At 39.3% G+C, this 17,470-nt stretch overlaps 1 protein-coding gene and 1 non-coding gene across 5 annotated transcripts in view; one reads left to right on the top strand and one right to left on the bottom strand.

The window, feature by feature from the left end:
* Positions 1-17,470, top strand: part of LOC107624847 (naringenin 8-dimethylallyltransferase 2, chloroplastic) — a 149,196-nt gene that overhangs the window by 14,715 nt on the left and 117,011 nt on the right. For 3 of the 4 annotated variants that reach the window (XM_021117336.1, XM_016327312.2, XM_016327320.2), the window contains 2 exons: positions 437-541; positions 1,275-1,438. The exons of the other annotated variant lie outside the window; for it this stretch is intronic. In XM_021117336.1, the coding sequence (XP_020972995.1) occupies positions 437-541; positions 1,275-1,316 (147 nt within the window). In that variant the 3' untranslated portion in view covers positions 1,317-1,438. Of the gene's footprint in view, positions 1-436; positions 542-1,274; positions 1,439-17,470 lie in introns of those variants that run through there. 4 annotated transcript variants of the gene reach the window in all.
* On the bottom strand, positions 729-800 carry TRNAK-UUU. Its single transcript has one exon. It is a non-coding gene; the product is annotated as a tRNA-Lys (tRNA).

Here is a 17,470-nt window from a genome sequence, read left to right on the forward strand (position 1 = left end):
ATATTTTATTTTACAATCCCTTATAATAAATAGATAAATTATTTTATGTTAGCTTAAGTGGCCTTCCTCAATCTCCTAATTTTGCCAATTAAATAGTAAAATTTTAATCCTGCTTGTCAGTATGTATACCCCTAAAATATATTAAAAGAAATGTTTGAGTTATATATATCTGTTATAGACTTATAGTACATATTAAAATATTAATTTGAAATACTTTAATTTGGAACTTACATTTTTTTATCAATTCATTTAACACGAAAAAAGGAGTTTAAGACTCTAATTTACTAACCAATTATTTTAATTTTCCCATGTAGACGTATGTACTTTATTTGAACCTCCATAATCATGTTCACTAATATCAAGTGAAAGTAGGATTACTTCATTATTATTATAATAAAGTTTTGATTATTGTATTGTATATCATTCAATTTGTTAGGTGATAGCACATGGCATCATGGCTTTGATCTTTTGGTATCGTGCTGATTCTGTAGATTTAAAGAGCAAAGATTATTCCCAATCCTTTTATATGTTTATCTATAAGGTATGCAATAACTTTACACTATAAATTAAAGTAATATGAGAAATTAGTTTAGGTGAAGCCAATATGTTTCATAATGGAATTTACATGATAAGTTGACCATATATTTTTAATACAATTTTTTTGATAGAGTATTTTTAATACAATTATATTAAGCATATAACACTAGCTATAGTTCGGTAGAACAAAACGCCGTCAGTGGGGATCGAACCCACGACCACGTGGTTAAAAGCCACGCGCTCTACCGCTGAGCTAAGATGGCTAGATATTTAATTATTGTTTACAAATGTTACAATAGTAAATGAATTTTATGAGCCAAACGAAAATATTTAATAATAAAAAATATTAGTCAAAATTTATTATTTTTAATTTTATTTAATATACATTATAATAAATAAATATTAAATAAAATAAATTTAAGTTATTTAGATGGATTATTTTTTGTCTTCATAGGATTAATATTTTGAGAAATAAGTAAAAAAGGGATTTATGGTTTAGTGGTTTTGGTGCTATGATGTTTAAATAGGCAAGTAGAGAATATAGAGATGGAGATATAAGATCCTTTTATATAACTACTCAATCAATTTAATTTATTACATGATTGAATGATGCTATCCAAATTAATTAAAAGAGAACGTAACTATCATGCCTTTGAAAGTAGTCAATGTTGATCAAAGTTATGAATGCATGTGAATATGATTATTGCTAATTCACATGTTTTATTTTATTTTTTCAGCTTCTTTGTGTGGAGAACATCCTTATACTTTTCGTGAGATAGATGAAGATGCACAAGTATTATTCATATAATAAATAGTGCAAACTTTTCTATATGCTATGTATCTTGGTTACGTTGATTATATATTCATATATATAAACTTAGTAATTATTGTTTTACATCAATTAATAGCTTTGCTTTAGTATCAAATGGAAAATATTTGGATGTATGTCTTATAATTTTGGATAGGAAAAGTTTCATCACACATATGCATAAATGGAAAAACATCCAAAGACAAAATTCCAAAAATTCATTGCATGCATGAAACTAGCTTCTCGATCAAGAACAAATACAAATATAATGTGAACTACTTGAAAAACATTATATAAACATACATCATATATAGGGAGTCATGAAGTACTATCAAGAGGCACAGTTACTAACATGTTAAGAAGAAATAAGTGTTAGCTCCAAAAACCCAAGCCCAACAGAGAGCGATTTTGAATATCAATAGAGATAAAATGGAAATAAAAAATTTCATTGAAAATTATTATCTATGGGCTCAAATGTGTAGGTCACAATTTTTTATTTAGATGTGGCTACCAAGAAATCAAATTTTCTCTTCTTTTCTTTGAAGAAGGATTTTGTGGATTTTTACAACATCAAATCATCAATAGTTTGATTCTTTGATCAATTCATAGTAGCAATGGAGCATACTTGATGGAGGCGGAAATCAGTCAATTAAGAAATTATAATAAGAACAGCGTTGTAAGTACAGTTTTTAACTAACAAAAATTCGCTTATTAATTTAGAAGGGTTGTCACAAAATTAGAATAAAAATACTGGGAGTAGGAATTCCAGGTCGTCTCCCAACGAGTTGACAAAAGGGTGCTATTTTATCAGTCAGGAATTTTTTGAGAAATTTTGAGAGTTGGATGACAGAAAAATAAAGGATTATAAATTAAAGCAATGTAAATTAAAAGAGATTTATATAATCAGATAAAAAGCCTTGATCAGGAGAATGATTAATTAGAAGTTCTATCCTTGTTGGATTTCTCTCAAGTGTAGTATCAAAAGGTTGTTGTTTTCACTTAGTTAACCCTTACTAAATAAAGGAAAGTCAAGTGATTGAGCTAACTCTTATTCACAAGTCCTAATCCTCTTCCTTGGGAAGGACTAGCGTTAGTGCCTAGAGAGTTAGCCAACAACTTTCAATTTAACTAATCACTTGAGCATTCCAACTCAAAGGTCTCCTTTTAATCAACCCCCAAGTCAAGTTGAAAATCTACTCTATTGACATGAATATAACGTTCATAGAAATATAAGAAAAAGACATGATAAATTAAATAAAAGAGGAATTGAAAATTAATTAAAAGTAAAAATAATTCTTTGCATTAATAAATCCCAAAATGCAACATACTTATCTGAACAGGGTTAATAAGTAATCAAAAGAGTAAAGGAATAAGAAAGCAAACTAGAATAATAGCAACTTCAACGGAGGTAGTGACTCTTCTCAATATCCAAAGCAAAAACATTAACTATAAAAACTATGAATGTGTAGAAAACCTAGAGGAAGAGTGATTTTTCTCTAAGATTCCAATCAAAAACTAAAAACTATGCGAATGAGAATGTGTGTCGAATCTCTGCTTGTCCCCTGGCTCTAGTATGTGTTTTTGGGTCGAAAACTGGGTCCAAACTCAGCCCAAAATCTCCCCCAGCATTTTCTGCGATTTCTGCAGGTGGCGCATGTCACGCGTACGCGTCAGTCACGCGTACGCGTCACTGGTCAACTTCGCGTGTCACGCGTACGTGTCAGGCACGCGCACGTGTTGTTGTGCGAACTCCAATTCACGCGCACGCGTCGTCCATGCGTGCGCGTCGCTGCTCGCTGGTTGTCTCCTCTATTTCTTGTGCTCCTTCCATTTTTGCAAGCTTCCTCTCCATCCTCTAAGCCATTCCTGCCCTGATAAGTCTGAAAACACTTAACGCACAGATCACGGCATCGAATGGTATAAAAGGGAATTAAAAATACACAATTTAAAGGCTTAGGAAGCAAGATTTCAATTATGGAACAAAACTAGGAAGGAATTGCAAAATCATGTAATCTGTATGAATAAGTGTGTAAAGACTTGATAAAAACCACTCAATTGAGCACAAGATAAACCATAAAATAGTGGTTTATCAATCTCCCCACACTTAAACATTAGCATGTCCTCATGTTAAGTTCAAGGGGACAAAAGGAATGAATAGGGGAAAGTAAGACTCATGAGATGCAACCTATGAATGCAACTATATGCTAAGATGATTCTGTCTACTTGGTTAAAAGTAAACAAGTTCTTCAAGACAAAAATAAATCAGATTCCACTAATTCAAATTATACAATAAAAGACAAGTAAACTTGTAAGAAGATAGCTCATGAAAGCAAGGAACATAGAATCAAGCATTGAACCCTCACTGGTAGTGTATATGCACTCTACTCGCTCAAGTGTCTAGGGTCAATCACTCTACTCTTCTCTAGTCATGCTTTCTAAACTTTGTTCTTCATCTAACCAATCAACAAATATTTAGTATACCAATGCAAATATCATGAGGTCTTTTCAAGGTTGTAATGGGGCTAAGGTAAGGGTGAGGATATATGTATGGCCAAGTGAGCTATAATATGAATCTTTGACTAACCTAAGCTCTTACCCAACACACACACACTCCACGTAATTCCAAAATCATGCCTAGCCACCCATAATTTTCACTTTTGTATCACATATTCATGTACCAAATTTTTCTTAATTTTATCACATATGCATTGATCTTTTATTAAACTTAGCATTGGGGTTAATTTTGGCCCCTTATTTAATTACTTATTTATTTGAATATTTTTGGTTTTTTTATTAAAAATATAAATGTAAACATAACATATTAATGCACATGGATTTTTAATTTTTCTGGTCTCATATGAGTATACACCCAAATTTCCAATATTTTGTCAATGAAATATTGTACACTTTCATCAACCCAAGTTTCCACAGTTCTCCACACTTAATTGACACACAATCTGTATCTTAAGCTAACCAAAGATTCAATTGGGGTAATTAATTATTTTTCCGCTTAAGGCTAGTGATGTGGTAATATATAGAACAAAGGGGGATTAAAAGCTCAAAGTGGCTAACAAAGGTGACTGAAAGGGTAGGCTATTTAGGATAAGTGAGCTAATAACAAACGATGGCCTCAATCATATGCAATCATGTAAATATACTAAACAATGAACATATAGAATGGAACAAAATATAGATTACAATCATAGAGAAGAGAACACACAAGAATAAAATATTATGATTAAATAATGTAACCATGTTATTAAGCTCAAATCTCACAGGTTGTGTGTTTTTAGCTATAATTTAAGTTCCAATTTAAAGTTTTCAAACAAGTTTAATACAAAATTTTCAATTTAAATTAGTGAAATGCTATGAAAAGGGTCTTGAAAAGAAACTCACTACTGTAACCAAGCAAAACATACATGCAAACAATTATTATCATGCAATCTATCCTATCTAACAAAAGAAAAAGTCAAATGTTGGTGTTAAGAGAGAAAAGTTACCTTCGGAAGTCAGGAACTGACCTCCCCACACTTAAGGCATGGCACGGTCCTCTGTGCCATCAGTAAGGAGCAAGGGAGGGCTGGAAGCGTCGCCTCCAGTGTCTGGTTTGCCTTGGCTCCCTGTGCTACTGGATGAAGGAGAGTATGGGGTGTCCTTTGGTTCTGGAGGTGGGTGTGTACCAGCTATCAGGTCCTTCAGGTAGTTGTATCGGCGCTTGTTACGGCGCTCCATTTGCTCCATCCGCCGGTCATGCCGGTTGAACCTCTCAAGGATCTGAAGGAACATCTGATGGATAGATGGTGCTTGTGGTGTGGATGGTGGTGGAGTAGAAGAAGGAAGAGTATCCAAAGATGGACCTGAAGGCTGGCTCACAAAGGGGACTGGCGGCCGGATGTACTTCCTATTCGGGACATACTGGTCGGCTCTAGGGATCATGACCTTCGTGTCTCCTGCCCGATATGACACACCTGCTGTAGAGACTAAATCTGAAACCAAGGCGGGAAAAGGTAGGTTACCCGCAATCTGTACATGTCCCATGGCATCCCGGATGTGTTGGGGCAGGTTGAGGGGTTACTCTGTCAGGATGCACCAGATAAGGACAGCCATGTCTGCTGTGAAGGTTGACTCGTGAGTGCTCGAAAAGACATAGTGGGACATAATCTGTGCCCACACGCGAGCTTCCAGGGTGAGTGACTAGGCTGAGATGCTCTTGGGTTTTGAACGATGCTGCCCGTAGATCCACTTGCTGCCAGGTTGGGCTATAACTCCAAGTACGCTATTCCAGTCGAACTGATACATCTGACGCTTACGAGATGCTTCTTGATATGCATCACATCCCTCAGGACTAGGTGGAAGGTCCAATGCTCTCTGTATGGTACTCTCAGAGACAGGGACCTGCTGCTGACGGATGAAGACAGTCTGTAGAGTAGGCGAGTAGAAGTTTGAGTAGAATTCAATTACCCAGGATAAGTTGGTCTCTCACGGCTGCCTCCTCGAAAGTCCCCACTGTCTCCTCTCAATTCGGGGCTCCACAAAATCAACAAAGTGTGTTGGTACAATGAGTAGATGCTCATTGTTGTAGTTTTTCTCAGCTAGGATGGGGAACATCTGTTCGCAATAACGGTTAGCAAACCATGTGGAGTCCGGGCGGGAAAGACTTTCTCGAATTCATCAACTTTAATAATCCTTTTCACCCGCTTTGTTGGCGGCTTGACACTGGTAGATGGAAGTGCCTTTGCCAGTGTTCTCTTGGTTCCTCTCCTAGCCGGTGGCTTGTCAGTGGCCTTCTCTTTTCCTTTCTTGGTACCCATGCCTAAGGAAGAAGAAAAATGAAGAGTGTGAAATATAGATAACTAAAACCGGAAGGGAGAAAATTCCAAGTGATAATGAATGCCAAAGGAAAGATGTTAGCTCAAATACATGGTAGCTACAACATGTAGGTAAGACATCAATTAAGAACAATAAGGCAATTCATAATTAAATAGATGCAAGAGGTGAAAGCATGCAAAAAATAGGCATGAGAAGCATAACTCAAGCATCAAAAATTAAATGTGCCAATATAGAGAGTATTTGTATGATGACAATTGTGAATGATAATCCCAAATACATGTGGAGTGCAAGGGTTGTGAAAAAGAGGCATTCAAGTAAAAGAGTAAAACAAAATAGAGTTCAAGATGTCATAAGGGCTTTTTCACAACCACTTGGTGAGCAACATAGAATAGGAATGAAAATAATATAATCCAAATGTATATGAGAGCCAAATTAAAGTATCAATTGTCAAATCACTCCATATAATAACCACAAGCTTCAGGATAATAAGGTAATACCCAAATAAAAATCCAATACCAACATGAGAATGCATGAAAAAGAAAAGAAAAAGAAACCATAAATAAGTAAGCTAAAAGAAAGATAAAGAAGAAAGAAACATAAATAAATGCAATAATGAAAGAATAGATGGGAGGAAGAAAAGAACCTTGATGAAGAAGATGAAGAAGAAAAGAAGAAAGTAGTAGAAAGTAAGAAAGAATAAGGAAGAAGAAAGAAAGAAAGAAGGAAGAAATAATTAGGATTGAAGAGAATTAGGATTGGGGGAGGAGGAGATTTGAAATTAGGTGCTGAGGTGGATAAACTGTGCGTTGCATGCAACACGTACGCGTGCATCACGCGTACGCATGGATTGCGCTAGTTTTAAGTGACGCATACGCGTCCCTGACATTGGTTGTGCGAATGGCGCGAAGGCAGCCCCGCGCACGCACAACTCTCTGTTCAGATACGCACGAGAGAAAAAATTGCATATGACGTGTGCGCGTCAGGGACGCGCACGCATGGATGGGAAAATGACGCGTACGCGTCATGGGAGTTGTGCTCCCAGCACAGTTTCAGCCCCACACCCACATAACTCTTTGGCCATACACCCATTTACGCCGATTTTTCATGGTCACGCGTGCGCGTCAGAGACGCGTACGCGTGATGAGCTGAAATTGCAAGTGATGCGTACGCATGAAGGACGCGTACGCGTGGACTTGCTTGTGCGCCAGGCACGTGTTCAGCACCAGTCCCGTCTAACTCTCTGTTCACTTCTTCGCATTCTCTCAAGCACACATGATGCATACGCGTCAGCGACACTTGCGCGTCGTATGCCCCCTTTTTTTAATGCAAAATGTAAAATACAGAATACAGATGAATATGCAGAATTTAAGAATGACTATTATGAAAAACAAAAGAAAATAAAACTAGGAATGAAAACAGAACGATCATACCATGGTGGGTTGTCTCCCACCTAGCACTTTGCTTTTACGTCCTTAAGTTGGACAGTCCACAAGCTCAATCTGCTTCTGTTAGTGGATCTTCCAAGAGGAAGACCTCTAGCTCTTTATTGTCCTTCATCTTCTTACCATGATATAGCTTTAAGCGATGTCCATTGACCTTGATGAATTTGGAGCTTGAAGGATGACTCTGGTGAAAGACTCCGTATGGCTCTGCCTTTTCTATCCTGTAGGGGCCTTCCCATCTTGAACGCAGCTTGCCTGGCATGAGTCTCAACCTTGAGTTGTAAAGGAGAACTAGCTCCCCAGGTCTGAAATACCTTCTCTTGATGTGCTTGTCATGTACAGCCTTCACTCTCTCTTTGTATAGTCTGGAGTTGTCATATGCTTCAAGTCAAAGGTTCTCCAGTTCTACTAGTTGCAACTTCCTTTCAGCACCAGCCTTCTCAAATCCCATGTTGCATTCCCTTACAGCCCAGAAAGCCTTGTGTTCCACCTCCACTGGGAGGTGACAAGACTTTCCGTATACTAAGCAGAAGGGACTCATTCCTATGGGTGTCTTATATGCTGTCCGATAAGCCCAAAGTGCATCAACAAGTCTGGTGCTCCAGTCCTTCCTATGAGGCTTTACTATCTTCTCCAGAATGCGCTTTATCTCCCTGTTAGACACTTCTGCTTGCCCATTGGTCTGAGGGTGGTAAGCTGTTGCTACTTTTTGCACAATCCCATGCTTCTTCATTAGACCTGCTAATCTCTTGTTACAAAATTGAGTGCCTTGATCACTCACGATTGCTCGTGGTGATCCAAAGCGACAGATAATATGGTTTCTAACAAAAGAGACAATAGTGTTAGCATCATCAGTATGGGTAGGGATTGCTTCCACCCATTTAGAAACATAATCTACAGCTAACAATATGTATAGGAAACCACTAGAGTTTGGGAATGGACCCATGAAGTCAATGCCCCAAACATAAAAAATTTCACAGAACAGCATAAGCTGTTGGGGCATCTCATCTCTCTTGGATATATTACCAAATCTTTGGCATGGGGAACAAGATTTACAGAAGGCAGTAGCATCCTTAAAAAGAGTGGGCCACCAAAATTCACAGTCTAAAATTTTTCTAACTGTTTTTTGAGGGCCAAAATGTCCACCACTCTCAGAAGAGTGGCAGGCCTCTAAAATGGACTGAAATTTTGATTGAGGCACACACCTTCTAATTATCTGGTCAGCACCATACCTCCATAAATATGGGTCATCCCATATATAATATTTGGACTCGTTTTTCATCTTGTCCCTTTGATGCTTAGTAAAATTGGGAGGGAAGGTATGACTAACTAGATAATTAGCTACAGGTGCATACCAAGGAACTACTTCAGATATTACATGTAAGCTATCAAATGGAAAAGCATCATTGATAGGAGTTGAGTCATCCTTGATATGCTCAAGGCGACTTAAGTGGTGTGCCACTAAATTCTGGGAACCACTCCTATCCTTAATTTCTAAATCAAATTCTCGTAGCAGCAATATCCAACGTATTAACCTTGGTTTGGGCTCTTTTTTAGCTAATAAATATTTTAGAGCTGCATGGTCTGAGTACACTACCACCTTAGTACCAAGTAAATAGGCTCAGAATTTATCCAGAGCAAAAACAATAGCCACAAGCTCTTTTTCAGTGGTAGTATAATTAGACTGAGCAGCGTCTAAGGTCTTAGAAGCATAAGCTATTACAAAAGGATCCTTACCTTCGCATTGAGCCAGTGCCGCTCCCACTGCATGGTTGGAGGCATCACACATAATCTCAAAAGGCTGGATCCAGTCTGGTCCTCTCGCAATCGGGGCTTGAGTCAAAGCAAGCTTCAACTTATCAAACGCCTCCTTGCAGTCCGCATTCAGCTCGAACTCAACATCCTTCTGCAGCAGCCGGGATAAGGGCAGTGCTATCTTACTGAAGTCCTTGATAAATCTCCGGTAGAAACCTGCATGGCCAAGGAACGAACAGACTTTCCTCACGGAGGAGGGGTAAGACAAACTAGAAATCACATCTACCTTTGCTGGATCTATAGAAATAGCAGTATTAGAAACAACATGTCCTAGAACAATACCTTGTTGTACCATAAAGTGACATTTTTCAAAGTTTAATACAAGGTTTGAACTAACACACCTGTCTAATACTCTGGCTAAACTATCCAAGCAAAGGCTAAATGAATCACCATAAACGCTAAAATCATCCATGAAGACTTCCATACAGCTCTCAATAAGATCGAAGAAAATACTCATCATGCATCTTTGGAAAGTAGCCGGTGCATTACATAAGCCAAAAGGTATCCTTTATTTTGTATGCATACGTTCCAAAGGGACATGTAAAAGTAGTATTCTCCTGATATTCAGGAGCTATATGAATTTAAAAATAGTATGTATAACCATCTAAAAAGCAGTAATGTGACTTACCTGACAAACGGTCAAGCATCTGATCAATAAATGGCAGGGGGTAATGATCATTGCGAGTAGCTTGGTTGAGGCGCCTGTAATCAATGCAAACTCTCCAGGTGTTCTGCACTCTAGTTGTCAAGAGCTCTCCATGCTCATTCTTCACTGTTGTGACTCCAGACTTCTTGGGCACCACTTGTACTGGACTGACCCATTCACTATCTGAGATCTGGTAGATGATATCAGTTTCAAGCAGTCTAGTCACTTCCTTCTTGATAACTTCTAAGATGGTGGGGTTCAGTCACCTCTGAGGTTGACGGACAGGCCTTGCTCCCTCTTCTAAAAATATTTTGTGCTCACAAACTTGAGGGCTGCTGTCCACTATATCCAGCAAGATCCACCCAATTGCTTTCTTGTGTCTTCTCAGCACACTAAGCAGCTGCTCCTCCTGTTGGAAAGTGAGTTCCCTTGCAATGATAACTGGGAGCTTCTGATGATCCTCAAGGTAAGCATACTTGAGGTGGGGTGAAAGGGGCTTTAACTCCACTTTCTGTTCATGGCTAGGCACTTGATCATCTGGGGCTGGTGATGCTGACAAGGTATCTTCAGTAAGCTCAGGGGGTATCCCTACACTTGCATCTTGCTCCATGTGCTTCTCTTCTACTTCCTCCTAGTAAACTGCAGCTACAGTCTCATCAATGATGTCACACTGGAAGATGGAATGATCTTCCGTAGGATGCTTCATAGCTTCATCCAAGTTGAAGCTCACTGCTCTGCCATCTATCTCAAAGGAGTAAGTTCCTGAGAATGCATCCAAATTGAACTTTGAAGTCTTCAGAAAGGGTCTTCCGAGCAGGATGGATGATGGTCTTCCTGAGTCATTAGGGGGCATCTCCAAAATATAGAAGTCAATAGGAAATGTGAGCCCCTTAATGCTCACCAGCACGTCCTCAGCAATTCTAACCACAGAGATAATGCTTTTATCTGCCAAAACAAAATGTGCTGCCGACCTTTTTAAGGGAGGGAGCCTCAAAGCATCATATACAGATAATGGCATTATACTAACACACGCGCCTAAATCACACATGCAGTCAGAAAATTTCACACCATCTATAGTAATAGTAACCATGCATGGACCTGGGTCACTATATTTTTCAGGTATATCACCCACTAAAGCAGAAATGGAGCTACCTGGAGGAATAGTTTCTAATTCATTTATTTTATCTTTATGCATGCACAAATCTTTTAGAAACTTAGCATATTTAGATACCTGCTGAATGGCATCAAAAAGTGGAATGGTTACCTCAACCTTTTTAAATATTTCTACCATTTTAGGGTCTAGTTTCGTCTGCTTTCTGGGCTTCCTAGCAAGGTGTGAAAATGGAATAGGAATGGCGCCACTTGCAGCTTCTGCGTCCCTTAGTACTCCATTCCTTGGTTGAGCTGCTTCTTCATCAACCATGTCTTGTACTACATCTTCTTCTTCAGCATCCTCTACCTCCACAGTACTTTCAACTGGAGTGTCTTCTTTTAAGCTTGGCTTCGCATGACTCCTCTCTGGTAGTGTAGTCCCGGACCTCAAAGTAATGGCATTGATTCCTCCTTTGGGGTTGGGTAAAGGCTGAGACGGAAGTGTACTGGAGCTTGCAGGTTGAGTGTTGGAGGTACTCGATGATTCCATCTGGGAGACAAGAGTTTGTATAGCAGAGGTTAGACCAGTAAGTGTGCTTTCCATGGTCTGTTGTCTTTGTGCGAGAGAGTGAAGCAACTCGTCATTGGGAGAGGAAGATGGGTAAGTGACTTGAGGGCCCTGCTGTTGGTTGTTTTGAGATCCCTGGGCTTGTCTTTGGTGAGGTGTCCGGTAAGGCTGGTTTTGGTTTTGCTGAGACCAGTTCTACTGATTGTTGTTGTTGTTCCACCTCTGATTTCCACCATTATCTCTGCCTCCTTAGTTGTAGTTGTCCCTCCAGCTTTGGTTGGAGTTACCTCTCCACCCTTGGTTGGAGTTATCTTGCCAACCTTGGTTATAATTGTCGCTTTGTTGATAATATCCTTGACTTGGGCGGTCATAGAAATTGTGAGTAGCTGCCAAGGTGTTGTCCTCTTGTTGGAGCTGCAGGCACTCATCAGTGTAATAAGTATTGCATGCACATATTCTGCAAATTCTCTGAGGGGCCAACTGTTGATACTATTGTTGTGGGGGAGACTGAGGTTGTTGTTAATTCAGCTGTATCTGCTTCAGTAGGTTGGTCATCTCACATAGAGTCTGTGTGAGAGCAGTAGTCTCACTGCTAGAGGAAACCTTTGCAATAGCCTTAGGATGGTTGTTCTTGTGCCTAGCATTCCGAATGGACTCAGCTAGGTCGCTGATTAGTTGCCACGCTTCATCCGCGGTTTTGTACTTTTTCAAAGATGCATTACTCGCACCATCCAGTCTAGTTTTATCCTAAGGCTTCATGCTTTGTGTGAAGTAGCTGATCAACACCAACATGTCAATCATGTGGTGGGGGCATGCGTCCAGAAGATTCCTGAAGCGCTCCCAATACTCATAAAGGGTCTCTGACTCGCCTTGGATAATGCAGGAAATCTCCTTCCTCAGTCTATTTGTAACTTCAGCTGGAAAGTATTTTTCCAAGAATTCTCTCCTGAGTGTATCCCAGTTGGTAACAACTGCTTCAGGTTGAGTGTAGAAAACGGGAAGGCGGTTAGCAGAATAGAAGTCTCATCTGCACTATGACGCCTAACAGTAGAACAGGCTGTCTGAAAATTCCTGAGGAGCTTGATAGGCTCCTAAGCATGTAAGCCATGAAACTTAGGCATTAAGTTAATTAGCGCAGTCTTCAGTTCAAAATCTGCAGCCAAATTTGGGTGACGCGCTTGATACGGTTGCAGTGTAAAGTCTGGAGCTCCTGCTTCCTAGAGAGTAATTCTCCTGGGCTCCGCCATGTTACCTGTACGTAAATCAACCGAATTAGTAGAAGAAGAGCTTGTTTCTTCCTCAGATGGCGCTTCAGATTTGCCTTCAGAAGAGACTGCTGAATTGGTAGTAACCACTTCACCACCCTCAGAGGCTAACCAACGCCGAGCTCGCCTAATACGTGAAATAGTTCTTTCAATTTGAAGATCAAACGCGGCTAAGCTCGGATCAGGTAGTGAACGCGTCATTCAATGAAAGAAACATATAGCTCATGATAGTAAAATAAAATAAAAAATATGCAAAAATTAAAAATATGTACACCAACTAATAATTTAGCACGCTATTGCAACTCCCCGGCAACGGCGGCGAAAATTGATGGAGGCAGAAATCAGCCAATTAAGAAATTATAGTAAGAACAACGTTGTAAGTACAGATCTTAATCAACAAAAATCCGCTTATCAATTTAGAAGGGTTGTCACAAAATTAGAATAAAAATACTGGGAGTAGGAATCCCAGATCGTCTCTCAATGAGTTGACAAAAGGGTGCTATTTTATCAGTCAGAAATTTTCCGAGAAATTTTGAGAGTTGGATGACAGAAAAATAAAGGATTATGAATTAAAGCAATGTAAATTAAAAGAGATTTATATAATCAGATAAAAAGCCCTGACCAGGGGAATGATTAATTGGAAGTTCTATCCTTGTTGGATTTCTCTCAAGTGTAGTATCAAGAGGTTGTTGTTTTCACTTAGTTAACCCTTACTAAATAAAGGAAAGTCAAGTGATTGAGCTAACTCTTATTCACAAGTCCTAATCCTCTCCCTTGGGAAGGACTAGCGTTAGTGCCTAGAGAGTTAGCCAACAACTTCCAATTTAACTAATCACTTGAGCATTCCAACTCAAGGGTCTCCTTTTAATCAACCCCCAAGTCAAGTTGGAAGTCTACTCCATTGACATGAATATAACGTTCACAGAAATATAAGAAGAAGACATGATAAATTAAATAAAAGAGGAATTGAAAATTAATTAAAAGTAAAAAGAATTCTTTGCATTAATAAATCCCAAAATACAACATACTTATCTGAACAAGGTTAATAAGTAATCAAAAGAGTAAAGGAATAAGAAAGCAAAGTAGAATAATAGGAACTTCAACGGAGGTAGTGACTCTTCTCAATATCCAAAGCAAAAGCATAAACTATAAAAACTATGAATGTGTAGAAAACCTAGAGGAAGAGTGATTTCTCTCTAAGATTCCAATCTAAAACTAAAAACTATGCGAATGAGAATGTGTGTCGAGTCTCTGCTTGTCCCTTGGCTCTAGTCTGTGTTTTTTGGCCGAAAACTGGGTCCAAACTCAGCCCAAAATCGCCTCCAGCATTTTCTGCGTTTTCTGCAGGTGGCGCACACGCACGCGTCAGGCACACGCACGCGTCGTCGTGCGAACTCCAATTCACGCGCACGCGTCGTCCATGCGTGTGTGTCGCTGCTCGTTGGTTGTCTCCTCTATTTCTTGTGCTCCTTCCATTTTTGCAAGCTTCCTCTCCATCCTCTAAGTCATTCCTGCCCTGATAAGCCTGAAAACACTTAACTCACAGATCACGGCATCAAATGGTTTAAAAGGGGAATTAAAAATACACAATTTAAAGGCTTAGGAAGCAAGATTTCAATTATGGAACAAAACTAGGAAGGAATTGCAAAATCATGCAATCTGTGTGAATAAGTGTGTAAAGACTTGATAAAAACTACTCAATTTAGCACAAGATAAACCATAAAATAGTGGTTTATCAATACTCTATACTCATTGTAAATTTAGATGGAAATTAAATATACTTTAATTTTCACTGTTAAATAGGAGATGAAATTCATTTAGTTTTGTGGGGCAAGTATATTATTATTGAACATCTCATATGATTTAACTTCTGATTAATTATGTGAAGATTTTTTTTATTTAAATATGTATGGAAAAAATCATTATTTTCTAGAATGTACATGGATAAAAAGATTGCACAAAATGCGCATAACCATCTCAGGGGTAGCACCCACGAAATGGAATTACACTCCATTTTAAACCAGGTGCACACGAAATGGAGAGTCCATATCACCTTCATCAGCCACGAAATGGAGCTACCATTCCAGCCAGTGTAGATGCGAACTGGAGCCAGGGCAGATGCGAAATGTCGCATGTCAAGACCCCCTTCCAAGCCGTGGAAGCTACACACGAAATGGGCACCAGATTCTGGTGTACCACACGAAATGAGCCAACTAAGCGTGCACCGCACACGAATTGGAACCAAAGTTAGCCTATATAAACCCTGCTCCAACGAAAGTGATGCCACAACTCCATTCCACCCTTCTTCTACTTTCTCTTTCTCTTCGTGAAGCCCATTTTCATACAACTTGATATAATCAATTTTTGTTGTGGAAATGGCTTCTGAACACATATATGTGATCGTATATCCGAATAGAGAAATTTCTCATACAGCTGAGGGTGTAACATTTATGTGTGATGACCCACTTTGGATAATGATTCTTTTGCAATCATCTTTGCAACAACTGAAAAATCTGATTCTGATGAACACTAGATTGATTGGAAAAAAGGAGATGAGTAACCTGGCTTACAGGATGCCAGTTGCGGTAGTCAGTTCGTTTGCTTATTAGAAAATGCAGATTAAATTGGACCAGCATGTGATGTTTTCGTATCATCGGAGCATTGCAAGCATCTATTCGATGGAACTTTGTGTGAAGCTTCAAGATGTCGGTGGCAGCTCATCTAGTTCGAATAATGTAGAGGAAATTCGAAATTTTGGTACGGCTGAATCCATTTCCTTTCCGAAATTGGTAGGGCTCATAGTCCCACTTTTAACGCCTTCTTGACGCCGGAACAGAATGCAAAAAATCCTCACGGACGTCCCTCCCTCACCACCCATGTTGCATCCCCGGAAGGTATTGCTGACGGATTGGCAGACTTGTCTGATGAAAATGAGATTGAGGATGATGGGGAATAGGGTTATCCCAACACGGGCTAAACTGGTAAGTATGATGGGGGTAGGCGGTGTTTCCAACAGCACTCCTGACCATTTTCTTGCACCGAGTCTTGGTGCAATGAACTCGACAACCGGAGAAGACATACCGAGCAACTATGCTTTGACCGGTGAAATAGAGCTGGAGATTGGCTTGAAGTTACTGAATAGAGAAACAGCGATGCTTGCTGTTAAGAACTACAACATGCGTAGAAGTGCAGAATACAAAGTGGTAGAGTCAGATCAAACTCGGTATGTATGTCGATGCAAACTTTTTGGTGACCAATGTCGTTGGATGGTAAGGGTTGCGAAGACGAAGGCTTCAAGATTTTTGGAAATCCGAAAATACCATGGGCCTCACAGTTGTTTGGAAACTGCGACGTCGCAAGATCATGCTCAACTTGATAGTAATGTCATATGCCAACATATATTTTTCATGGTTCAGGCAGACGCGACCATTTGCGTAAAGGTGTTGCAGGGTTCTGTACAGTCAGTGTACGGATATAAGGTGTCTTTTAAGAAGGTTTGGCTAGCGAAGCAAAATGCAACAGCCAGAATCTATGGAGACTGGGATGACTCATACAACCAGCTGCGGAGATATTTCAATGCGTTGCAAACTTTCATTCCAGGTGTGAAATACACGTGACATTATTCGGTTTTTGACCTTGTTTGCGTTCGTTACTCTGTTTTGATAACTAAGCGTAATCGTGTTAGGTACAATTGTTGATCTACAAACTCGGCCATACTACGTGGGAAACACGCTTGACCGTGACAGTGTCATGTTTCATCAAGTATTCTGATCATTCCCTTCGTGTGTTGAAGCATTCAAGCACTGCAAGCCACTGATTTCAGTTGACGGAACACATTTGTATGGTAAGTACACGGGCACCTTATTAATGGGAATAGAACAAGATGGAAACAACAACATACTGCCCATAGCTTTCGCTCTTGTTGAAAGGAAGAATACAGAGTCGCGGTACTTCTTACCAACCTAAGGAGGTATGTAGCGACAAAGTCGGGGATTCTATTTATCTCTAATAGGCATGCATCTATAAAGGCTGTGTTGGAGCGAGATGGGTGTGGATGGGAACACAGTGTTTATTGTGTCAGACATATTGCCTCTAACTTTGCAACAAACTTCAAGAGTAAGGAAGCCAAAAGGTACCTCGTCAACGCAGCATACTCGAAGACGCAAGAGCAGGCTCAATACTACTTTGAGTTAATCTGTAGCGAGGATCCGGCCACGTCTCTAGCAATGATAGCTTGGATTAGAAGATTAGAGCCGGCTGAAATAGAAAAGGATCGAAACACAATTATTTAAAATAAAGTATCAAAGATAAAATAAAAATAAATTTGCCACTAACATAAGTACTGATCAACAGAAAAACATTCACATGACACCCTAAATTTATACATTTTTCGAGCATAACAATTATTTTTTTATTAATAAAAAAACTAACCTTCAGATGTAAATGCGCAAAAATAAAAAATTCATC

Source organism: Arachis ipaensis, chromosome B01 (genome assembly GCF_000816755.2).
Source record: "Arachis ipaensis cultivar K30076 chromosome B01, Araip1.1, whole genome shotgun sequence".
Lineage (NCBI taxonomy): Eukaryota > Viridiplantae > Streptophyta > Magnoliopsida > Fabales > Fabaceae > Arachis > Arachis ipaensis.